The sequence below is a fragment of the Vipera ursinii genome (genome assembly GCF_947247035.1).
Source record: "Vipera ursinii genome assembly, chromosome: 6".
NCBI lineage: Eukaryota > Metazoa > Chordata > Lepidosauria > Squamata > Viperidae > Vipera > Vipera ursinii.
The window spans coordinates 66,917,896-66,943,552 of NC_139515.1; the positions used below are offsets into that span (position 1 = coordinate 66,917,896).

Below are 25,657 nucleotides of genomic sequence, written 5' to 3' on the forward strand. Positions count from 1 at the left end.
GAAATCATCTTCAAGAATGGATAAGATTGTTCACTTATAGTAGAAAAAATGTTTAACATGCAAGAGTCAGAGAAATTAATTAATTATGGTTGAAAGAAACCTGAGCCATTCACTTTCCTTGCCAGATTTCTGGCAAGGAAAGTTAATGGCCCAAGTTAAAACTGGAAAAGTTATCTACTTAACATTTGCAAAACTTCCATTAAGTAGAAAAATTTGGATTAGAATGCTACAAAATATTTGTTCACTCCGGCATCTGTATCAATCCTTCAATTTTACAGACACTAGTAGAGTATCTTGACTGAAATTCTACATTCCCATATTTGTTGTTGTTGTTAGTTGCTAAGTCATGTCCGACCCATCGCGACCCCATGGACAACGTTCCTCCAGGCCTTCCTGTCCTCTACCATCTTCTGGAGTCCATTTAAGCTCACGCCTACTGCTTCAGTGACTCCATCCAGCCACCTCATTCTCTGTCGTCCCCTTCTTCTATTGCCCTCAATCTTTCCCAGCATTAGGCTCTTCTCCAGTGAGTCCTTCCTTCTCATTAGGTGGCCAAAGTATTTAGGGGTCCATATTTAGGGGTCCTTGAAATTAGTTAGTAGGCTGGCAACTTTTGGAAAGAATTACAGATGAAGATTTTAATTTTGTTTAATTTCAGAATATTTATTTGCTGCCCATCTTGCAGTTTGAGGTGGAGAATAACTGTAAGAAGCAGCTATACAGATGGGAAAGAGGAGGCTTTCAAAACATCTCAGCTCCAACTTCATTCAGGGAATTGTCCAGCAGTTTCCCAAGACTAGAAGAGAATATTTTTTCCTCCTGCAGTTTTTTCCTTGCATAAAACAACTGAAGCAAATAGTGTTTAATTTCCATTTGGTTTCCATTACCCTCTCTGCTCCAGCAATCGGGAATCTGGTTTTTCTCTTAGTGCAAAACAGTACAATAAATTGCCACAATAAAATAAATTGATCCAAGGTTTCCCAGTATCAAGAGAGTAATGGCGTATTACCATGCTTTTCATTTATTGCTCAGATAGCCTAATTTTACATTTAAGTAATTATTTAGCAGAGGCATCACTGCATTGGTACGGCATACAACTATCTGAATCGGCTATATTCAGGTTCACTTGTCTTGTCCATATGCTGATAAGGAGGGCTTTTTTTGTCATAGAACGCCCAGAACGGAGTTCCGGCACGTTTTTTGGATGGAACCTTGTAGGGTAGGCAAAGCGGGTTTTATGACGTGTGTGAGTTCCGGCACCTTTTTTTTTTTTTTTTACAAAAAAAGCACTTCTGATAAGGTCAGGGACTGCATCAGACCAAGTGCCCAAAGATTTGTTTAATGGATACATGCAAAAACAAAGTAGGGAAACAGTTTTTAAGGAGAAACAGGACTGCCAAAGCCTGAGAGCTCAAATCTGAATGGTTATTCCAATTTATGAATGACGTTTTACCAACGGAACAAGGTTTGGATCGAATTTGAAAAGTCACAACAGCATAAAATGATTATTTTAATATATTTGATATTCTCTCAATCAACATCACACTGTTGGCTGATAACCAAAAAAACAGTGAACATATTATCCACCTAACTTTGTATCCAAGAGAGGCCTACAACCAAGAGTCTTCTGATTTGTAGCCTAGTGCCTTAACCACTACACCAAACTGGCTCTCATAATAATAGTGATTAAGAACAACTAAAAAAAATGGACTTAACCAAAACCTGGATCCAATGCATGGTGCATTAGTAGAAGGAACAAACATACACAGCTATTTATAAAAACCAAGTTCGGACATACATTGTCAAGCTCTTCAGTGGCCTTTCAAAAACCTTTCCCTGATTCAGTCTGAAACATATTACCATAATTAAACATTGATGCTTTCCTCCTTTTAAATATAGATACCACCTACCATAAACATGGTTGCTGACCTACACGGACTTATGACTATCTCCTGATTCATTTCTGCTGTGATAAGTAACTGCTTGGCAGTTAGTGAGTTCATACACTCCACAGATCATAGGTTAATTACTTGGATTTTGTCAAGCATAAAGTGGGATTTTAGCACTGCTTTTTCTCAACCAAGCTTTATGGCTTAAAATATTGTTACATGTAAACCACAACTCCCTAGTACAGGGGTCTCCAAACTTGGCCTTTTTATGACTTGTGGACTTCAACTCCCAGAATTCCTCAGCCAGACACACTGGCTGAGGAATTCTGGGAGTTGAAGTCCACAAGACATAAAAGGGCCAAGTCTGAAGACCCCGGCCCTAGTATATTCAACAAATTAAGCAAAGCAAGTAGCCCACCAGCCCACCATTCTTTCCTTTTCTTTATTTGCATCTCTTTTCAACATCTTCAGTCTCCAATGGAACTGACTTGTAAAGCTGGTAAATTTCCACCAGTAACATTTTTCTTCCCATCTTCCCTATTAAGTAAGGGACTTCTAGGTGAGGAAAAAGCATGGCATTACTTCAATTATCAAAATTAAAACAGTGTTTTTATTCTAAGATCCAGCTGCTTAGGTGCTTAGAGAATGTCCGTGGCTCAACATTTTTTTTAGGTGCCAAGGCATACATAGAATACTCCTATCCATTTCAATGGAGAAAGAACATCTGACTACAAAAGAAAAAAATCTTTTTCAATTATCTCCCACAGACACAACTCTAGGTAGTAGTTAAAATGCCAGACTGGAACTGAGGAGAGCATAGTTTGAAGCCTCACTTAATCAAGTCACTCACTCCATCAAACTAAGTATTCTTCTTCTCTGTTAAGTAATCCTGCCAAGACTGAGTGGCTGTGCATACCGGCATCTCGGGTTAACCAGGTTGTTCCATCACTAATGATGGGGGGTGAGGTGTTACCCCCCCGTCGATAGGGCTCGCAACTTGGGCGTCCTCTTGGATTCACGGCTCAATTTCGAAGACCATATAGGAGCCGTGACCAGGGGGGCTTTTGCCCAGCTTCGTCTGGTGCGCCAGTTGCGGCCCTATCTGGACCGAGATGCCCTACGCACAGTCACCCATGCACTCGTGACCTCCCGGCTAGACTACTGCAACGCTCTCTACATGGGGCTGCCCTTGAGGACCACGCGGAGGCTTCAACTGGTGCAGAATGCAGCCACGTGAATTGTTATGGGAGTTTCCCAATACTCCCGTGTAATACCTCTTCTCCGTGAGCTGCATTGGCTTCCGGTTGCCCTCCGGGTGAAATTCAAGGTGCTGGTAATGACCTATAAAGCCCTGAATGGCTTGGTTCCAGATTATCTAAGGGAACACCTGCTGCCGGCATCAACTTCCCATCGTCCTGTACGCTCCCACAGGGAGGGCCTTCTCAGGGTGCCGACGGTTAAGGAGTGCCGGCGGGTGATCCCCAGGGGGAGGGCATTCTCTGTGGGCACGCCTGCCCTTTGGAATGATTTACCGGTGGAACTTCGGACCGCCCCCGATCTGTGTACATTTCGCTGGGATCTGAAAACTTGGTTTTTTGATCTATCAGGCCTGGACTGAAGGGGTTTTAGCTTTTAATATTGTTTTAATTGTTGGGCTTATGTAATTTAATCTATTTTAATTTATACTATTTTTATATCATATTTTATGTTGCCCTGTAAACCACCCTGAGTCCTTCGGGAATAGGGTGGTATAAAAATTTAATTAAATAAATAAATAAATAAATAAACTCAGGACTGATCTAAATAGAATAAATAAACTATACTGAGTGGACACTATGCATGGCAGTTCTTTTGTTTCCTTGTTAGTTTGCTAAGTGGCACAGCCCAATAAGATAGCAACATCAGTGGAAACTACACAGGAATTGAGAAGAAAGGCATGTAAGCATCTGAGTTTCATACCTGACTTGCAAATCAGAGACCAAATATGGTATGAGTCAGACAAGCAGACTAGCAGAGATTGGCACAACTTCAGAAAGACTACATCCTTTGGAACTAAAGCAGAGGTCATGAAGATATAACAACAGATAAACAAATAGTCTAATATTAGGCCAATTGCCTATTCCAGTATGGAAAATCCAGTTCCATTTATAATCTGATGTGATTTATTCCATATACTGTAATTTCTTGCATATAATACAAGGAGATACATTTAATTTTTTTAGGCTGTACAAACCAGCTATTCTTTGCTTTTGGAAGCTTTCTCTGTCACAGGACCAACATAATTCTACTTAAAGAGATAATGTGATTCTCCTCCTGAAGACACTGGGCTTCCTGTGTAACAATTCCAAAAGCCGAGAGAGAGAGAGGGGGGGGAGGGAGGGAGGGAGAGAGAGAGAGAGAGAGAGGGAGAGGGAGAGGGAGAGGGAGAGGGAGAGGGAGGGAGAGGGAGAGGGAGACGGAGGGAGGGAGGGAGGGAGGGAGGGAGGGAGAGAGAGAGAGAGAGAGAGAGAGAGAGAGAGAGAGAGAGAGAGAGAGAGAGAGAGAGAGAGAGAGAGAGAGAGAGAGTGTATTTTGGACATATCCAGTTTTTGCCCAGAAACCAATTCTGATGCTTTTGGAAGCTGGCTAGAATAGGAAGATGTTTTGTCCATGCACAATACAGTACAGTACAGAAGTCTCTTTTGGCTACTAAAATTCCAGGATGTGGGACAAGTAAAGCACTGCAGTAGTATCTACAGAGATTCTCAGTCATCCAGGTCATGGTTGTTCCAAAGGTTTTTTTTTTCAAGAGGCAACTGGACTGTCTTTGTTTTTCCTTGAAGACATTTTGCATGAGTCAGAACTGAAGAAACTTGGATGAGAAGCGAAACGTCTTCAATGAAAAACAAAGAAAGTCCAGTTGTCTCTTGAAAAAGCACCTTTGGGACAAGCACTGCAGTAGTTTCATTTCACACTTAGAAGAGGAAAGGAAGGGTTTGCATTGTTTTACTCCCTTTGAAGGGGTGCCTTGCACAAACCGTCAAAGGAAAACACCTCTTCAGAGATTTCCACCATCCTACCATTCATTCCTATATTATTTTTATGACTACTTTCTTTCCTTCTGTTTCTATGGTTAGAAGAAGAAACTTAAGTCAGGAAATAAGCATCTGATCCGAAGAAAGCCCGTTAAGAGGTTGTTGTCTTCCAGGTGAGGTTCAAGGTCTTAGTGATGGTTTTTAAGTCCTTACATGGCATGGGTCCGGAATACCTCGGGGACCACCTGCTGCCGGCGTCGACTCCCCTCCGCCCCATGCGTTCCCACAGAGAGGGCCTCCTCAGGGTGCCTCCAGTCAGAGAATGTTGGCTGGTGGCCCCCAGGGGGAGGGCCTTCTCTGTGGGCGCTCCGGCTTTGTGGAATCAGCTGCCGGTTAAGCTCCGGATGGCACCGGATCTCCGCTCCTTCCGGCGCGGGTTAAAGACCCATTTATTTGAACAAGCTGGCCTGGCCTGATGGGGAGTTACTTAGGGTTTTAATATTTATATATATTTTCTATTGTTTTTACTGTGGGCAATAATTTAATTCTTTTTTAACTTTTGTATTTTTGTAGTTTTATGATATGCCCTGTTCACCGCCCTGAGTCCTTCGGGAGAAGGGCGGTATAAAAATTTAATAAACCTTAAACCTTAAACAGAGGAGGGGAAAAAACTTTTATCCTACATAATGTAACTAACGTGTGTCACACTTGCTTTCAAAATATTAAAAAACTAAAAATCAGCTATTTCAGCATCAAAGGAAGGGGGGAAAAAATCTTTTCCCTCCAAGAGATTTGTGACACTTGGATTCTTTGAAAGTGATAGACCTGTTTTCAAAGTGCAATTTTAAAAAGGGTCATTACAAACTATTGTGTTACAAAAGTATAAGCTAGGAATGAAAAAGATATCTTAGGGCAATCAGCACGGGTTTTGCCCAGTTAAATTCAAAAATCTAATTCTTGATGCCACCCTGAGGTATCAATATCACATTAAGAGATTTCACAGTTAAGTCTGTGCAAGGCAGACCGAATGAATTAGTGAGATATAAAACATGTGCCCATATCATTCCTGATCAAAGCTAAGAGGCACATATAGCTTAACTGTGCCTAACTGTTTAGCAAATGAGAACATGAGGCCCAAAGTTAGAAAGAAAGCACTGATCATCTCCTACAGCCTGCAGTTGTTTCTGCTTCCAGTCACACACTATCCAAGAGGGAGATAAAATTCTGATGCTATGCCATAGCTAAACAACCCCAACTTCTTCTCTCTCCCAAACTGCTACTAATTTCTGCTCCTTATCCCAATTTTGGTTGGAATGCTACAACTGCAATCAAGACTGAAAGTTCTAACAGGTTTTAATCATTGTCTCCCTGGGAATCTGACACTTAACCCTTGTTTTCTCTCCACACTGTTTTCTTTTCCTTTCTGATGGCTAGAAAAACAAAGCAAAACGAAGTTGATTTTCTACAAACTCTCCGGATGCCTCAGAGGACTGCTGCAACAGTGTTTCCTAACTAATTTGGGAGAAAATTTTCAACCTGGAAAAGAGACTCAGGACAATTCTTTCTCTCCCCCATCTTTTAATGTAAAGGGATTTTTGTACTATTGGGATATGGGAAATTGATTCAAAATCAATTATATGATGGACACTGTGCAGGCATATGTCCCTCAGTGATATTCAGTCATACTAAGCACAGATACTATCCTTAATCCTAATAGGGTACACAATATTATTGTGTCCACAAATTGTAATTGTGGACTGTAATTGTGATGATCATTATTTTTAAAAACAATTTTAACTTTATTAAATACCCATGGATATCTTCCTTAGCATCCAATAGACTTTGAACCATAAGAAGAAGAAATAGTAGTAGCAGTGGGATATAACGTAGTTCTGGATTGCATTAAATGAAGCATTTTATTGAAATCCTTCCAGACTATATCTAGGATACAATGTACGGTTCTGGGCACTGTATTTCTAGAAGGGTATTGATCTGTTAGAACAGGTTCGGGAAGGCAACAAAGATGATACAGAGATATGCCCTAGGCCTAGGAGAACAGGATGAAGTAATTTGAAGTCTTGAATCCAGAAAAAAAAATGGAGGAGACATGATATTAATGTTTGGATGCACAAAAGGGCTGTAAGGAAGATGACCAGGAAATAATAGATGTGTTGAGGTGCTCAGGTAGTAAAGTTTGTAGAACAGGGGAACATTCTCCATTTCTGGAAGTCTTTTAAGAAAAGCTTGTTTATCCAACTCTCAAGGATGAATTTCCTGCATACACCAGAGGGCTGGAAAACATTGTTATGTTTTCTTCTGACTCCACAATTCTGTGATTCTGCACTGTAAAACAAAGCATCAACCTCTAAACTTGCAAGAATTCCAATGATCTTATATAGGATTTTCAATCTGACTGGAGTGTTCCCACCTTTCTAAAAGAGAAAAGTAAGCTAGTGTGATAAAGAATGTTTTAGGGACTTAGAACTCCTGTCTTCTTCATTATTCTTTTATATTTCATTTTTGCTTCACAAACATCCATTTTATACCTTTTAGCTTTGTGATGCCACAGAAAAGTTTAGCAAGTTTTCAGCAAAAGAAGAGTTGCCCAATGTCACCCAGCTTATTTTCCAACCCCCTCTGCATTGCACTGAAAGTGGTTCAGCAGGTTTTTATTTTAATTGCTAATTATCCACCTTTTTATTTCTTAGGTCTGTTAAAAGTAGAGAAGTAACATTATGCTACCTTTAAACAAAGCCAGATATTGTTGAATAGGGATTTAAATTTATTGTTACTGCTACCATTATTACTATTTACTTCTCCATCTGCTATCAGCATGGCTTAATATAAAAAGGGTTTAGAAATAACTTTTGCACTTTCTTTCTTTTTAAGTCACACAAGGAATTAACCAAGAGTGTATTTGTAAATTCCCTCATAGTAAACTTGTCCAGGATTCATTATCTACCTTATTTTCTTTGAACTGTCAAATCAGGTTACAAAAAAAAAATAAACAAATATAATATTATCCTATTGGATCTTGAAAAAGCAGGACAGGAAGAGTATTGACACTTTTGAACTTTGGTGTTGAAGAAGACTCCTGAGAATACTGTGTACAGCCAAGAAAACAAACAAATGTATGATCAAACAGATAAACCCAGAGTTCTCACTCAAGGCGCAAATCATCAAGCTCAAATTATCTGACTTCTGACACATTATGCCAGTGTTTCTCAACCTCAGCAATTTTAAGATGTGTAGACTTCAGCTCCCAGAATTCCCCAGCCAGCAAAGATGATGATAACTAGCAGCAAGGTCACTAGATTTATTTACAGCGGTGATGAGTACACAATAGAAAGACTCGAAAGAGCTTTGAGAAACATACTGTAAAACAGGGGTCCCCAACCCCCAGTCCGTGGACTGGTACCGTGCCACGGCATGCCAGCAACCGGTCTGCACAAACAAGCAAAACCCCAGGATGCAGTAAAGGTAAAGGTAAAGGTTCCCCCGCACATCCGTGCTAGTCGTTTCCAAATCTAGGGGCCGGTGCTCATCTCTGTTTCAAAGCCAAAGAGCCAGCGCTTGTCCGAGGACATCTCTGTGGTCATGTGGCCGGCATAACTAGACGCCAAAGGCGCACGGAACGCTGTTACCTTCCCACCATGGTGGTCCCTATTTTTCTACTTGCATTTTTACGTTCTTTCGAACTGCTAGGTTGGCAGAAGCTGGGACGAGTAACAGGCGCTCACTCTGTTACGCGGCACTCGGGATTCAATCCGCCAAACTGCCAACCATCTGATCGACGAGCTCAGCATCTTAACCCACTATGCAAACGGCATACAAAACCCGCCCCCTCTGGTCCACAGAAAAACCTCTCTCCACATAACTGGTCCCTGGTATAAAATGACAGTAACATTCCTTTTTTTCCACCTTTGGTTTATTTCTATCCAATCTTCCTCAACCTGGTGTCCTCCTGGTGTGTTGGGACTGCAATATCTAGAAATCCTACTTAGCAGTTTAATGCAAATTCTGGGAGTTGCAGTTCCAGAATATCTGGAGATTATTAAGTTAGAAAAAGTTGCAACCACCAAAATGGTAAATGTTACTGAATGTGTCTGAGTTCCTAGTTTCCTACCATACATACAATAATGTTTGTGATGTTATTATGCATTCTACTGAAGAATTACAAAAAAAAAGACTTTTTACAACTTCATTTTCAGATAGGTAGCTTCAGAAGACTGGCCAGCTTGAGTTATTGAACTATAATGCTTCAGGTATTTTAGTGATTCTAGTCTCCTATCTATCCTCATATTTTAAAGTAACTTTGGTGTACTGATTCTGTCCACATACAAATTAGTTTCTGTTCAGCTGGAACAGATTTATTTTTTTTGGATCACACCACCTTTTGTCATATTATCTCCAAAAATAGGCAGGAACTGTCACCCTTGACTGTTGTCTCTTGCTGATTCAAACAAAGACATCAGCAGATGGACAATAAAGAGCTCTATTGCTAAATACACTGGCAAGTAGATCTACACTTCCCTCTTGGCCATATGAAGTTTTAAATTTAGAATTTAGTGCCACTAATATATGTTTTCCAAGATTCCAATTTTTAACCTTTGGTTAGGGTCACAGTTTCGGTTTTAAATAATATGATTATAGCTTTAGGATTACAGCTTTAATTTTAATATTATTCCTTCAAACTACTATGTATTCCTCTCTCTCTCTCTCCATGTAAAGGAGCATCTCATTGTTCTCATGCAGTGGTTTTGTAGAAAACTGAACAGACGGAAAACATTTAAGCTTATTGGGTACACTAACGATTTGAACTTCTTTCAGGTCAGCCATGATTCCAGTGAGAATAGCTTCATAGACAGAGCTACTTTGCTATAGTTTTCTCCCATCCATCATCTCTCCAGTTTATTCAATGATGACAACAACCGCATTCTTCCTTCTTGCTTATGTTATGTGGAAGCAGAGAATTTAAAATTTAAAACAGATTTTTCTTATTTTCTATCCCATGGTTTGTATGGAAAAAAGCTAAAGCAACTTAAACACTTTTCCTTCTTCAACCATGAATATTTTAAAAATTAAAAAGTGCCATCATTATAAATGCCAATAAACTAATCTTACATTTTCTTTTGAGATGACCTATCCTAAGCTTCTTCTTGAACTATGTTAATGGCACCAGGAAGAACCCTGTTTTCTCCTAACTAACCTAATATAAAGACATAATTTTTCATGGTTCCAAATGCAGTAGAAGCAGACCATTTTTGCCAAGCAATAGATGGTCTATTAGGGGCCCTTACAGCTTTTGGACTGACTGATGCTATGGCTTCTGCTGTTATATTCCAAACAAAGTACAGAATTTCTTTAAATACCGGTAAGCCTTCCATGTCTGTACTCCTTGTGTCTGAAAGATCAGTTTGGTTCTATCAAGTTGAAGCCATCTTTTGGATGACTGTTTTATTTATGTTGAGGTAATTAAAGAGAGTTGTTGAAAGGGGGAATAATCAATCAGATAAGGGCAGTATGAGTGGGATTTTCCTCTCCAGTTCAGACAGGATCTGGGGGCAGTCCTGATCATAGTTAAATCACTGATAATTGGTACTTTTCTTTCAAATATACTGTATCACAGTTCAAACCCTATCACAATCACAGTGATTTTTGGCACATAATGACCACAGAGTGCAATCATATAGTACAGGTAATCCTCGACTTATAGCAGTTTCAATGACAATGAAAAAAGTGACATATGACATTTTTTTTTCACACAACCATTGCAGCATCCCCATGATCACATGATAAAAATTCAGATGCTTGGCAACTCCTATTTATGACGATTACTCTGTCCCAAGGTCATGTGATCACCATTTGCAAACTTCCGACAAGCAAAGTCAATGGGGAAGCCAGACGCGCTTAACAACTATGTTACTAACTTAGCAACTGCAGTGATTCACCAATAATTGTGGCGAGAAAAATGGGGCAAAACACAATTAACAACTGTCTTGCTTAGCATTAGAAAATTTGGGTTCAGTTGAGGTCATAAGTCAAGGAATACCTGTAAAATGAACACTGTAAAACAGTTAAAACTAAATAACACGCCAACAATAAAGATGTAACTTACAGATTGTAATAACTATAACATTGATAGCTTGGGGGTGTGTGTGAAAGCCCTAATAAGCAGGCATATACATAGAATGAAGGCTACTGCTAAGCTTGTAAGCCGCCCTGAGTCTTCGGAGAAGGGCGGGATATAAATGGAATTAAAATAAAATAAATAAAAAATCTATCAAATTCCAAATGGTCTCCAGAAGAGTTCCTTTTTCAAAAGGTTCCAGAAGGATGGTAATATGGATGCCCAAAATAATATTTGAGAGAGCTGTTCCATAAGGTGGACACTCCAACCAAAAAACCCCCTCTTCTTATAAGTTCCTCATTTCAGAAAAGTAGAGGTGCAACAGCAGCTTCATCTGAATATACAAGATAGGTCAATTCTGGTTGGGGAATGTGATCCTGAGAAGACCTCAGTGCCAAAATACAATCTATTGGCTTAAAGTAGGCTACCCAGTCACTACTCTGACTTCTCAAAGAGAAGCTACCGTATTCATTCCTTTCATTTGATTATCAAATATTTCCTCATAGCTATTTTAAGTAATTATGTATGAAAAATATTATGCAATGTGCATAATAAATACAATTTGTTTGCTCCTCCCCATACCTTCAATGCAATCTGGCCACCACAAGCTCTTTTACTATAATCCTTGATCAACCAGAGTAAAATAAAAGTACTTCTTGCACATAAACCCTAGCATTTCAGTGAGGAATTGTGCAAGATAATTCACCCATGAATTTTACCCACTGTCTTTGCTTTTGGACTAAGTCTCATGAATGAATAGATGAGATGACTGATGTAGACCACGCACAAGACAAGCAGCAAGAACCAGCTCTTCCACAATGCAGAAAGTGCATTTTTAATTCACTACAGATCGCCTCAATCCAAATAAGGTTTTTTAAGTTCAACGGCATCTCAAGAAAATTGCTCCTTTGCTAGCCGTTCCTTGGGGCTCCAGTAGCAGCAGAATGAAACTGTCTATTACGATCACTCTATTAATGTCAGAAGATTAAAGAATGGAAAATATGAACAAAGAACAGAACAGATAAAAGTCAATCATCCCCCAGAAACAAAAAATGTAATTGCAAGATCTTCCACTATTGGATTGAGTAATCACCACTATTCAGTTTTTATTTTCCTATATTGCAACAGGAGTGTACTATTTACAAAATACTATGCATATTAGTTCAGACTAAACTCAACAAAACAATCTCAACTCAACTCTAGGAAACATCAAAAGAAAGTCTTAGCAGAAAACACTTGCAAAAATCTGTTGGAATCAGTTTTCTGAGACAGAGATCCTAGGAAACAATGAAAAATATCACTAAAGTCAAATAGTCTTTATTTCTACCAAATGAAGGATGATAGCCATCTAGTTAATATCTAAATACAGATTAACCATTGGCTAATTAGCAGCACAGTTCTGATGCTGTTCACCATGCAGAAACCACATTAACAGCAATTGTTTAAAAATAAAATCAGACAAATTCCAAGGATTTATAAACTCTGCCAAAATAAAAATTCATGTCTGTCTGGCCAATAAACTCTACTGTGTTGGCTGAAGAAAGCTGACAAACTTAAAGAGAGCTTGTGCACAAACTGCTGTGTATCTAATTCTGGATGTGAGTAAGAACATTCTTTAGGGACTTCACAATTAAGCAGTTTCTTCTGTAGTCCAAGATGAGTGAAAATAGAACAATTTTACATATGTTTAGTCAGAAATACCCCTTCATGGATTACTGCCTTGTCGTGACGAAGGGGCTTGCATAATTCAATGAAGCTATGACCTATGCTGTGCAGAGCCACCCAACACAGACAGGTCATAGCAGAGAGTTCTGACAAAATGTGATCCACTGGAGAAGGAAATGGCAACCCACTCCAGTATCTTTGCCATGAAAACCCTATGGACAGTACCAAAAGGCAAAACGATACGACACTGGAAGATGAGCCCCTCAGGTTGGAACGTGTCCAACATGCTACTGGGGAAGAGCAGAGGGCTAGTACTAGTAGCGCCAGAAAGAATGAAGCGACTGGGCCAAAGCCGAAAGGATGCTCAGCTGTGGATGTATCTGGTGGTGAAAGGAAAGTCCGATGCTGTAAAGAGTTTTTCTCCATAGGAACCTGGAATGTAAGATCCATGAATCAAGGAAAGCTGGACGTGGTCAAATAAGAGATGACAAGACTGAACATCGACATCTTTGCTCGAAAATATCTTGGGAGGTATAGCTATTCCATGCTTCCATCCACTTTTGTGTGGTGTTCTGATGCTCGGCCAGCAGCTTAAGCGCTGTGAGGAGTGGTAGATTTCTTGACTTTAGTCGACATCTTAAGAGAGCAGAGGCATAACAATGAATGGGTAGGGAGGAGTTTAGCAGGATCTTACTATATTCCCGAATGAGAGCTTCTTGTCGTCGTACGTGCGGAGGGAGTATATGGCTAAGAACTGGTAGCCAGTGAATAGGTGTAGATTGGGAAAGGAGTCTGGCAAAGCTGTATACTGTCGCCCTGCCCATTTAACTTATATGCAGAGCACATCATGAGAAAGGCAGGGCTAGATGAATCAAAAGTTGGAATTAAGATTGCCAGGAGAAATATTAACAACCTAAGATATGCAGATGATACCACTCTAATGGCAGAAAGTGAAGAAGAACTAAAGAGCCTCTTGTTGCGGGTGAAGAAGGAGTGCAAAAGTTGGCTTGAAACTTAACATTAAGAAAACCAAGATCATGGCATCTGGCCCTCTCAATTCCTGGCAAATAGATGGGGAAGAAATGGAGGTAGTGACAGATTTTATTTTCCTGAGCTCCAAGATCACTGCAGATGGGGAATGTAGCCAAGAAATTAAAAGATGCTTGCTCCTGGGGAGGAAAGCAATGTGACAGCACACTAAAAAGCAGAGACATCACCCTGTCAACAAAAGTGTGTATAGTCAAGGCTATGGTCTTTCCAGCTGCAATGTATGGCTGTGAAAGTTGGACCATAAGAAAGGCTGAGCGTCAAAGAATTGAGGCCTTTGAACTATGGTGCTGGAGAAGACTCCTGCAAGTCCCTTGGACTGCAAGGCGATCAAACTGGTCAGTTCTAGAGGAGATCAACCCTGACTGCTCTTTAGAAGGTCAGATCCTGAAGTTGAAACTCAAATACTTTGGCCACCTAATGAGAAGGAAGGATTCACTAGAGAAGAGCTTAATGCTGGGAAAGATTGAGGGCAATAGAAGAAGGGGACGACAGAGAGAATGAGGTGGCTGGATGGAGTCACTGAAGCAGTAGGCATGAACCTAAATGGACTCCAGAAGATGGTAGAGGACAGGAAGGCCTGGAGAAACATTGTCCATGGGGTCGCGATGGGTCAGACACAACTTTGCAGCTAACAACAACAACAAGTAAGAAATAAACTCTACTGATCTTAACAGGAATTTTTCATACTGTAAGCTAATAGATCAATGCATTAAAATACTTTCCAGTGTTAAGTTTCTCCAAATTACTATAGTTGCATACTTACAATGAATAGCAGCTATACAAAATTTACACAAAAAGAAATCCCCTTACACATGTTAAACAATCGTGCAAAACTACTGCCTCCTGGAAGATCCCATCTTAAGGGTAAATTATTGGGGTACAAACCTAGAATTAGCTTCACCGTTTTCTTTTGTTTTCACTTTTACAAATTGTTCACGTTAAAGCTTAGTTTAGTAACTACCTACAGTAACACAGCCTCAAATCATAGTCTTGGTTCCCAAACACCTTGAGTTAAATAATCCTAATTTCCAGGAAAAAATACATACCTGAAAAAAATATACTTTTCAGATTGCACTATGAAATACATCCTTTTTTTATTCTTAAGTTATTTTTAACTCATGACCATGTAAACTTAAAAGGTATTAAGAAAAGTAATATAATGCCTACAAGTCTTGATAATATCTTGAGGCCTTGCAGTAATATCGGGGCTGGAATGGGGCAGTTATAAGCACATATGGCAAACAGTGATGAGATTTTATGTAGTGTCAAGTGACTTGTGCAGTGATTTAACTCTTCCTTCTAAAGTGGAGCTTGCCTAGAATTAAATATCTGCTAAAGAACTATGCCAACACAATGTAATTAGGTTTGGAAGTTAAGCTTTTTGCAGATCCAGTTAAAGAATTAAATAAATTTCTTCTTTAGCCTAGGGCTGATTTCCTGCCAGCCTCGTTTTTGCTGTATCCTCAATGCATTCCTTAAATTCCAATTTAGTGCCCCTCAAATTCTTGGGAATTTGAGGAGTTAATGTGCAACCCATCTGAAACATGCTATGCTGGGGAAGACTTTCAATTCACAGGATGGGTTCCCAAATTATATTAAGCCATAATGTGAATTGTTTGTTTTTGGCTTGTAACAATTGCAATTATAAGATACAGCTCTCTGTGGCATGAGTTTTACTACCCCACTTGACTCTTTCATTCCTGCAGCTGGAAGTAGCATATGGACTGAACTTGGGAGATTATTCATCCTTCAGTAAGGGATGGTGTAGTGCAGACATGTCAAAGTCGTGTCGTCACGTGTCACACAACGTATTGGGACAGTTTTGCCATTGCTGCAATGGGGTGGGCGTGGCTTCCGGATGACGCCTCCAGCCTGCGGACCGACAGTTTGACACCCCTGGTGTAGTGCTAGCGATCTGTTTCTATCCTATGCACTTGCCTGAACCATATCTGCAAGAGATCCAGGTTTCCTCTAGATTCCTCTGTAGCTGGTCTGCACTTCTTTGCTAGGGAAGGATTTTAAGTGGATAGTGAAAATTAGATAATATACTTGGTACAGGATAGAAATTGTTTTGGTAATACTGTGGATGACCTCTGTGAGCTTATGAATAAGAAGGAATGTATCCCTCCTGGTCCTTTCAGGCCTCTTATCAGCCATCATTCCATCAACGATGATCTCTTCCAGGAGAGCCTTGAAGTTTGCAACTATTCCATTCCTTCCTAAATGGAAAGTCCTAGTCAATATGCATGCGGGCAGAACACTTACACCAGTTGTTGCTTATGAATGCATTATTCTACATGGTTTTGTCCTCTCCTGGACATTTGATTCTAACCTAGAACTTTGTCATATTTAAGAACTGCCCATCTCCCTCACAAAGGAACTTGGGTGGTGTACAATAAAATATTAAAAGTGTAAAAAACAATATATAAAATTTAAAAGGGGCAAGAAGATGCTAAGAATTAATTAAAAGGCAAGAGAGGGCTTTGAGGGCACCAACCGACCTCATGGCTGCATACTCATCTGTGCATGCCAAGCAGGGATTCAGAGTCATATTTTTATGGCTGTACAGAAGGCCAGGAAAGTGGGGGCCCACCTCACCTCCAGGGCAAGCATGCTCCATAGGGTGGGGGCCACTGCAGAAAAGGGTCTCTTTCTGGACCTCACCAGTTGAAATTCTTTGGGTGTCAGGCTCCACAACATACCTTCCCTGCCTGACCGGATGGGACAGGCTGATGTATTAGGATGAAGACAGTTCTGTAGTAATCTGGCTCTATGCCCTATAGGACTTTCAAGGTCATACCGACACCTTGAATTGGACCTGGAAGCAAACCAATATCCAATGAAGGACACGGAGCAGAAATGTTACATGCACCATTCTTTGGGTGCCCAAGATTGCCCACACAACCACTCTTTGTACCAGCTGAAGATATTTTTCAAAAATAGCCCCATGTACATTGCATTGCCACAGACCAGTGCATGAATGACTGAGCAGAGAGCATCCCTATCCAGGAATGGGTGTAACCCAATGCAAAGTTGAGCAAAGGCCATCCAAGCTATGACTGCCACCTGTTCTTTGAGGAGGAGCCATAATTCCAGGAGGACTCCCAGATTATGACCAGGTCCATCTGGGTAGCCCAACTCCATTCAAAACTAAAGATGATAAATTCCTGGATGTAAAGGAGGCTCCTACCCACAGCCACTCCTTACCAGGGTTCAGTTGAAGTCATAGTAACAGGAATGGAGATGTATAGCTGAGTATCATCAGCCTACTGGTAATACCTCATCCCATGGTGATAGATGATTTCACCAAGCGGTTTCATGTAGATGTTGAAGAAGAGCAGAGAAAGCACCAAGCTGGACCTATCATTCTCTAACACCACCAATTGGGAGTGACTTTGGAGGAAGGAAGTGAACCAGCATAGAACTGTGCCACTCATCACCAACTTCCTAAATTGGCCCAGAAGAATACCATGGTCGATGGTATTGAAAACCACCAAGTGGTCAAGAAAAACAAGGATGGATGCATCACCTCCATCCCGCTCCCATCAGAGATCATCAGTGACCACAACCAATTATTTCATGACTCTTCAAACCTGAATTCTTTATTGTTCCCCACCTATAGACAGAATCCTGCCAGATTAAGCACTGGACTATCTGCATCTACCATATACTCTGAGCGCTATATGGGAGAGGTTGTCTTCATCTTCTTTCTCTCACACCTAATATCTGGGTTGAGTTCTCTCTTATTCTTCTGGCATGTACCCTCTCCGCCTTGCAATCCAGCCTACTATATTCCATCACATCTGGTTAAGGTTAGACAGTTACCGGTAAACTGTGCACCAAACATAATCCCTCAGTGAAATATATCCAAATATGGCAGAACACAAAGAAACCAAAAGAACCAAATGCAAAAGCAAGTGCTGAATATAAACCTGGTTCAAACAATAATTCTCTGTTCTTGACAAGTATTCTGACAGGTAATATGGTATGCTCTTTAGGCTATCACCAAAAGATTCTAGTCAATGGCTTTGGCTCCATAAAATCCAGGTTTTCTCCTGTTCAGCTTGCTTTGATTCTGGTTTTATCTCTGTGGTTGTAAGAGAGCATGGATTTCCCAGAGAAGGAGACACACATAAAAATATTGAGTTGAATGTCCTTGAACATTAACAAGATACTGCAGCTCTGCTCCATTTTTATCTATGCTGTGCATGCATCTGAACAATGTTAGGCATTGCAGATTGAAGATTTCCAGACTGGACAGTGGGGAGAGGGAGATACTGTCATGTTTTTGATACCTTGCTGCTTTAAAAGAAAAAAAGAAACTATCCAAGGAAAATTGGTGAACTTGGATGCACCTTCCGCCTCCAGCTTTTGGTAAACAAGCAGAGACATGAACACAGCTATCCCAGCAAAAGACTGCATCTCAGAGGTCTGATCAGGCAGGCTCTAGCTGGCCAAACCACTGCATATAACAAAGTTTTATTTCTTCTCTCTCTCTCTCTCTCTCTCTCTCTCTCTCTCTCTCTCTCTCTCTCTCTCTCTCTCTCTCTCTCTCTCTCTCTCTCTTCCAGAGCTTCAGTTACATTTCCTGTGGAAAAATGAAAGCTTTTGAAGCCTGTGTGTCTATGATATAGGCAGCTCAAACATACACAAAGCTGACACAGAAAGAATTGAAAAGAGAAAGAAAGATAAAGCAGAACAACTCTGCCAAAAAGTCACTTAGGAGATTCAGGGCAGGGGTTATAGAGAATATATCCCTTAATCCATTTTCACAGCCTTTAAAAGAAATATCCCCTCTTGCCATTATTGGGGTTTGGTGTCTTTATTCCCAGATACATAGATCAAAAGCAAACATCAGAAATATATATTTAAAAAAAAACCCTTCCCCATCAGTTTCTTCACTCTTTTGAATGCACATTTTAATATATGCATGAAAGCCAGTTCAGTGTGGTGGTTAAGGCACCAGGCTAGAAACCAGTAGACTGAGTTCTAGTCCTATCTTAAGCATGAAGCCAGCTGGGTGACTTTGAGCCAGTCACTCATGCTCAGTCCTAAGAAAAAGACAATGGCAAGCCATTTCTTTAAAAATTGTCAAGAAAACTATAGGGACTTGTTGAGGCAATCGCCAAAAGTCAACACTGACAAATGAAAAAAAGTAGTTGCATAAAATGCTACCACCTATTTTTTTTCTTCACTCTCAGCCTTATGGACTAGCATTATTAATATCTCGTGGATCTTCCAGGTTTAATGCTTTGCACATGAATATCTGGGATTCAGTGGGAAAGGAGGAGGACAGACTGAAATAAGGTAAAACGTCATGAGAAGGAAGGACATCAATCAGGCAGTCCTCTCATGTTCTTCTGAAATTGGGTAAAGACAAAACCAAGAAAACCAATGAGTTGGACTTCAAAGATCACCATGCAAAGAATACCTTTTAAATGCATGATTCCCTCCATCCAACAAAATAAAGCCTACTTAATTATAGCAGTCTCAAAAGAAGAAAGACTTGGAAGCCTTGGAAGCCCAAACCACCAAAGTCAGAAAGTGCCTGAAGCACAATCCCGAAGAAAATCAGAATCCTACGTAGTAAACTACCAACACCCCAAAAAAGGAGGATGAAGAGAAGAACTATTTTAAAAGAGATTTGCTAATATTATTGCTCTTGTAATTTATGTGTGCATATAAAAGACTATAATGCATTTTTAAATATCCAGGGATCCGGATTTTGGAATCCACCGAGGGCTACATTTATATTTCATGCACCATATGTATTCTGTGTCAAGAGAAGCATTTTGCCTGAAATATAGTATTTGCTCTTCATCTGTCACTGTAATAACAAGAGCTGCACATTTGTAAGATTGGGCAAGTCTAGGAGTGTTACCTTTCAAACCAGTTAGTCTAGGAATATGGCCAGCGTTATAGGAGGACCCAAAAAAAGTAGTCCAAAAATATCAAACAGCACTCTGAGGCAGTAGTTCAGGAATCTGTTCGGGAAAATTAGTAGGAAAGCTCTCAAATAGAGGATTGCTGGTTTACCACCTAATATTTAGAATCTAAGAAACCCTTTTAATTGAAGCAAACAAGTCCACAATTCAAAACTAAGCAGTGAATAGAACGTGTGGAAGTATACGTGTCCCAAGATAATGTTGCAAGATCCAATTTGGGTCAGTCGCCAGAGGTTTACTCTTCCCAGCTTTTAGACTAGTGTTGGAACCCGTTTTCAGGGAACTTCTCTATACTGGTGGTTGGCTGTTGTTTCCTTGTGCTGCCAAGCCCTCTGCTCCTAAGTACCTGATAAGCTGGTAGTAAATCAGCATTCCTGTTGACTGACAAGGGTTAGGGTTAGGCAGTGCTTTTTTTGTAAAAGAAAAAGGTGCTGGAACTCACACATGTCATACAACCCTCCTTGCCTACCCTACAAGGTTCCATCCAAAAAAGGTGCCGGAACTCCGTTCTGAGCGTTCTATGACAAAAAAAGCCCTGGGGTTAGGACAAGGGGCCTGTTGGCAGCACAAAGAAACAACAGCCAATCGCCAGCCATCAACAGACCAATCAACCAATAGGAAGGCACCACGTAAATATGACTCATAGAATAGCCCAAAGCACATATTTCAGTAGAGAGAAGTTTCCTGAAGATGGGCTCCAGCAGAGTCCAAAAGCTCAGAAGAGTAAACCTCTTGTCCTGGTGACTGACCCAGATTGGATCTAGCAGAATGTGTGACTTCAAATCCCATAATTCCCCAGCCACCTGGAATAGAAGGATCACAAATATACTGTGCTTGCAAAAGAGAATCAGCTTGTAATAAGGAGGCACCTATGATAGTTAATACTGTTTTTTAAACTGCTTATGCAAAGGCACCAATAAGCTGAAGTTCAGACCTTAGAGTACTAAGGAGTCCTATTCTTTTATAACGTGCAAAACCCGATGAACTCCTGCTTAGTTATGGCACATTTGGAAGACATGCAAATTTCATGGTCTCCTCTGCTCATCCCCATGACTGCTGCTTCTAATGTCTACATGTTGCATGTAGACAAAGGTTGATTCACCCTGATCCACAGATTTGAGGATGAATGGGCTTTAGCAATGCAAGTAAATATGATGCAAGGAATATAGGAAGAAGGAGTTAGACAGATGAAACAAGTGCTGCCCTCAGAAATAGGTAAGTGAGCAGAAGTACAGTTAGTTGCAGAGATTCCCAGAAATAGTTTGCACATGTTTCAAGAAAAATACCACTTTTGTTCCATGGGAGAAAAGTATTGCTTTTCCCCCCACAAAGAAAATGTATACCCAAAATCTCTGCAAAGAGGTTCAGATAGATTGGGATACAATTCTTCTCAATACTTCAAGAATATAATGTTTCTCAGTGTAGGCTAAAATGTGCAGTTCTGGATGCCAAGCATCCCAATTTGTGTCTTTAAGTTTTATAATACAGTGTGTTGATCCAATCCAAACAACAGATTCAGTTAATCAATGGCTAACATAGTGCACAAATCCGTTCAGTATTTAGCTGACACTCAGAAGACAAAATAACCTTGCAGGGCTGATAGATGTGTAGTTCTTACTACTATAGGATACTGCAAGACATAATCTTTGCCCCCAAAGCAATCCAGTCACATTCAGCATAGGAAGGTTGAAAGGCAACAGATGCACCCTTCATAGTGGCAGATCTGTAAACACAACAAATATTCTTCAGTTCCCCCCCCCCCAACCCAAATCATGGGAGGAAGCTGAATTCAGCCTCTCCTAGGATCCTGTGGCTTAGCATAGTAACATTTCTCTAGAAAGGGCAGACTTCTCCAAATTAACCACCTTAAACACCATTCTGATAAAAATGGATACAAAGTACAGCTGTCACCAACATTTCTAGGAACATCAAACAAAAGCTGCAGCATTCTCAAACACTACATACTGTAGGGGACAGGCTACCATTCTGTAATTTGACAGAATCAGGAGTACAAATTCAGTAAGTGAGGCCCAATTATTAAGGTACACAGAAAAATAAGTGGCAACCTTTGGAATACAGTTCACCTTACAAGTTAGAATAAATTAATGATGGGCAGTTTGTTATATTGATAATGATATGAGGCATCAGAAGCAACAATGAAAAGTAACATTGCAACAACTCCACACTCCAAACATAGAACTTCAACACAATGAATGACACCAAAACAGCCAGGTTGATTTGGAAGTCAACCTTGATTTGACCGGTAACAAAACTCAAGCAGAATTTACAGAAATGTCCCTCCCAGTTAACATTCTTAACTAAAAGTTTCCATAGACAGGTGTCTATCTCATTGAATACATCAAACCCAACAGCCTTCCGATGGCCAACAGATCTAACAAGCTACTACTGCCATCATCCCTTGCTGTGCTAGCTAAGGCTCATGGGGTTTGCAGTCAAACAGATCAGGCGGCCACTAATTAAGTCTCAAGCTAATCAATTATTCTGGGACATTATCACATTCCTGCTGGTTTCACTGCCACAGGCCCAAGTGGATATTAGTATAGTAGTAATTAATAGTAATTACTCCAGAGTAAGCCTGCATAGAGCAGTCAGCTGTATTCAACGGGGACAAGGCATTCTGATTATCTTGCCTTTCAAACCCCTTCCATCCGGATCCACCTAAATGTTCCCAATAACCCCTTTTTTCTTTGTAGAGCTCAGGCATCCTTTCCCTCTCTCGAGGCTCGGGGCTGCAGGGAGCACCTTCAGCTCCGTGGGGCGGCCCGGCGCGCCAAGTCTGCAGACTTGCCCTTCCCCCCCCCCACCCGCCACAACAGGTGGGCAGGGTCCCCGAGCAGCGCCCGCCTGACTCACCGCTGGCGTTTTTCCCGCAGATGAGGTGCTGGTAGGGCTGCAGCAGGCCCCACAGCTCCGAGTCGTTGTTGACCGTCTGCTCCAGGTACTCGAGCGTAAACTTTGGCGCTTCGTTAGCAGCCAGGCTGCCGCCGCCGCCGCCGCCGCCGCTCGTCTCTCGCTCCTTGCTGGCGGCGGCGGCAGCAGCAGGAGGCAGACTGGCGGCGGCGGCGGCGGCAGCGCAGGTCCCGCCAGAGCCGGCGCTCGAGCAGGGGACCCTGTGGTGCAGCTGAGCCTGTTGCAGCTGCGGCGGGGGGTTGTTTTGGTGGGGCTGCGTCTGGGGCTGCTGGTGCGACGCCGAGGCGGCGAGCTGCAGGACTCTGGCGTAAACCTCTCGGAAGAGGTTCTCCGTGCAGGCGGTCAAGTAGATGGCGGCGTGCTCGTGGATGCGCACGGCCACCCGGCTGTCCACCATCCAGCGGTAGAACTTGCCCACCGAGAAGGTGAGGCCGCAGCGGGTCGACTTGCCCCGGCTGAAGCGGTCGCCGCCGCTGCTGCTCATGTTGTAGAGGGACAAGGCGCCGAGGGCCGACGCCGTGCAGCTGGTCGCCAGGCTCCAACCCAGGACGATCTCCATGGCGCTCTGGATCTCGTACTTGGTGCATTTGGCGAAGCGAAGGCTCAGCCGCTGAGCCTCCCTGGCCAGCCGGATGAGCGCCCGGCTGACCAAGGTGGAAAGTCTGGCCAAGGCGTCTCTGCAAGGGGGGCCGCCGCCATCGCCGCCGCCGCCGCTGCTGGTGCTGACGGTGGTGGAGCTGGCGGCGCTGCTGGAGCTGGCGGCGAGGGCCACCCCCAGCCCTCTGGCCTCTTTGCGCTGCGGGAGGAGGACCGCTTCCACCTCGTCGAGGCTCCAGGGAACCTCCTCAAGGTCAGGCAAGAGCCTGGAGCAGTGCTGCCCGGAGCAGTCCAGCACTTCGGAGTCTTCCACCAGGACAGTGTTGACGGTGTCGAAGCTGTTGTGCCGACTGTGCATGGAGTCAGTTAGAGGCTGCCGCCAGCTGTTTCCTCCATAGGGGTAAGCCGAGTGAGGGGAATCGGAGCAGCAGAGGGACAAGTTGGAGGAGCGGACGGAGTCTGCGGCGCCACCATACCCCGAGTCCAGCGTCAGATCTTCCAGCGTCCTCCCCGCCGTCTTACCTCTCCTTGCCATCGCTGCTCTTCATGCTGCACCGGCAGGAAACTTTAACGAGAGAAAAGTCGTCGGCGTCGCCCCGAAAGCCTCAGATCCTCTCTCGCGGGTTTCAACTTCGCACCACCCACGTCTGGCCTGACTTTCGACCACCGGGTCCGCCCGGCAAACGCAGTCTCCCCCCCCCAAAAAAAAAAAACGCGCTCCGCGTGGGCAGGAGAACGCGCGGCGAAGAAGCACCACGAAACGCCCCTCGCTCGCTTCCCAGTCCGCCGTCCGCTCTTGCCCGACTCCGCCGCTGCACTACCCCGCGCGCTCGAGCCAGCCGGAGGAGGCAGGGGAGGTGGGGAAAGACGGGGGGCGTGGCCATGCAAATTCTTTCCAAAGGGAACCAATGGGAACGCTCTTCAGTTCTAGCTTCTGGAACCTGCCCCCTCCCCTGGCAGCTAAGAGGGCGGAGCCGTGTCGCTTTCTCTCTTTCCTCCTCCCCCCCCCCTCTTTAAAAGAATATCCGTATTTCTCCAACGGGCTCCGTCTCTGCGCTCCTAAATTCGCCGTTTTCGGGAGTGGGGGAGGGGTTTTGATCTCGCCATCCCGGCCCTGTGATTTGTTTTTTGAATTACTCTACCGCTGGGGTCGGGGCCGGCGAGCTGAGGAAATCGAAAACCCGCAAGATCTTGTAGTAAATCCAAAAGAGATCGAGGGGTTGATTCAATGCCCCGGGAAGCAGCAGTGGCGATTTTGTTTGTTGTTGTTGGTTTGTTTTAAAAAATGCCAAGCTTCGAATATATGCTTACGCAGCAAGCGGTGGGAGAAAACATCCAAGTAAAATGAGGACCCAGATTGTTGGGGGCAATTAAGCTGACTTTGTAATAATGCCGCTTGGGGGTGTGTGTGTGAAAGCCCTAATAAGCAGGCATATACATAGAATGAAGGCTACTGCTAAGCTTGTAAGCCGCCCTGAGTCTTCGGAGAAGGGCGGGATATAAATGGAATTAAAATAAAATAAAAAATAAATTCGAAACATCATTAAGATTCAGATAGAAAAAAACAGGAGCGGTGACTCTGGCTAAGTTGCTGTCAATTCCTGCTTCTTCACTTGGCTTCCCAGGCTGGAGGTGTAACGCTGTCGCCAACCGTCGGATCCTGGGATTTGCGGGAGGGCGGAGGGGGGTGGGTGGAAGCTGCTCTGCAGGTGCGGAGCCGCAATCTCCCTTTGCCTCTCCTTTAATCGCACTTACCTCGCTTGAGGGCAGGGAGGAACGGCAGTGGCAGATTGGAGCGCCTGCCCTTCAGGGCGACCAAGCAAGTCCAGGTGTTGTAGCAGCGTCTGCCGGAAAATTTATCGAGGAACTGGGCTTATGCGAGACGTTCGTCACTAGCTCAGAATAAACGGAGGATCGAACTCTTTGGAAGGCACTGCTTGTAAGTGGAGAGCCAAAGGGAACCACCTCCGACCTTTCGGGGGGGGGGTACCTAGTATGATCCCCAGTCCCCTGATTTCAGCCTGCAGTACCAGCGAACTTTTTTGAAGGTTCGAGGATGCACTAAAACAAAACCTCTCCTGGTAATAGAGTCTCCCACAGCCACAGAAAGAGATTGGGGATCATTTGGGAATAATTATGAAGACGAGGGTGCAAATCAAACCTATATTCCCCGAACTGGCGATTGGCAGGACTTCAGTTCTTCTAATCCTCAACTAAACTTGGCCTTCATTGGCCAGAGATAATAGTAGCTAAGATCCTACTTTTTTTTGATAGTCCCCCGTTGGAGAACAGTATTCAACTAAGAGCTTGCAATTCCAGAGGAGCCAACAAATCTACACTATCAGCTTTCCCCAAAACAACACCCTCCAGATATATTCTATTACATGGGTCTTCAAACTTGGCCCTTTTGTGACTTGTGGACTTCAACTCCCAGAA

The 25,657-nt window shown here is 42.6% G+C and overlaps 1 protein-coding gene across 1 annotated transcript in view; it reads right to left on the reverse strand.

Annotated features, from left to right (window-relative positions):
* The window catches only part of ABTB3 (ankyrin repeat and BTB domain containing 3), a 228,730-nt gene extending 204,607 nt beyond the window's left edge, over positions 1-24,123 (reverse strand). Inside the window, exons 1-2 of the mRNA XM_083365622.1 lie at positions 22,903-24,123; positions 22,568-22,764 (exon numbers count right to left, since the gene is read on the reverse strand). Coding sequence (XP_083221748.1) covers positions 22,568-22,764; positions 22,903-23,756 — 1,051 coding nt within the window. The 5' untranslated portion in view covers positions 23,757-24,123. The remainder of the gene's footprint in view (positions 1-22,567; positions 22,765-22,902) is intronic.
* Between the last annotated feature and the right edge of the window lie 1,534 nt (positions 24,124-25,657).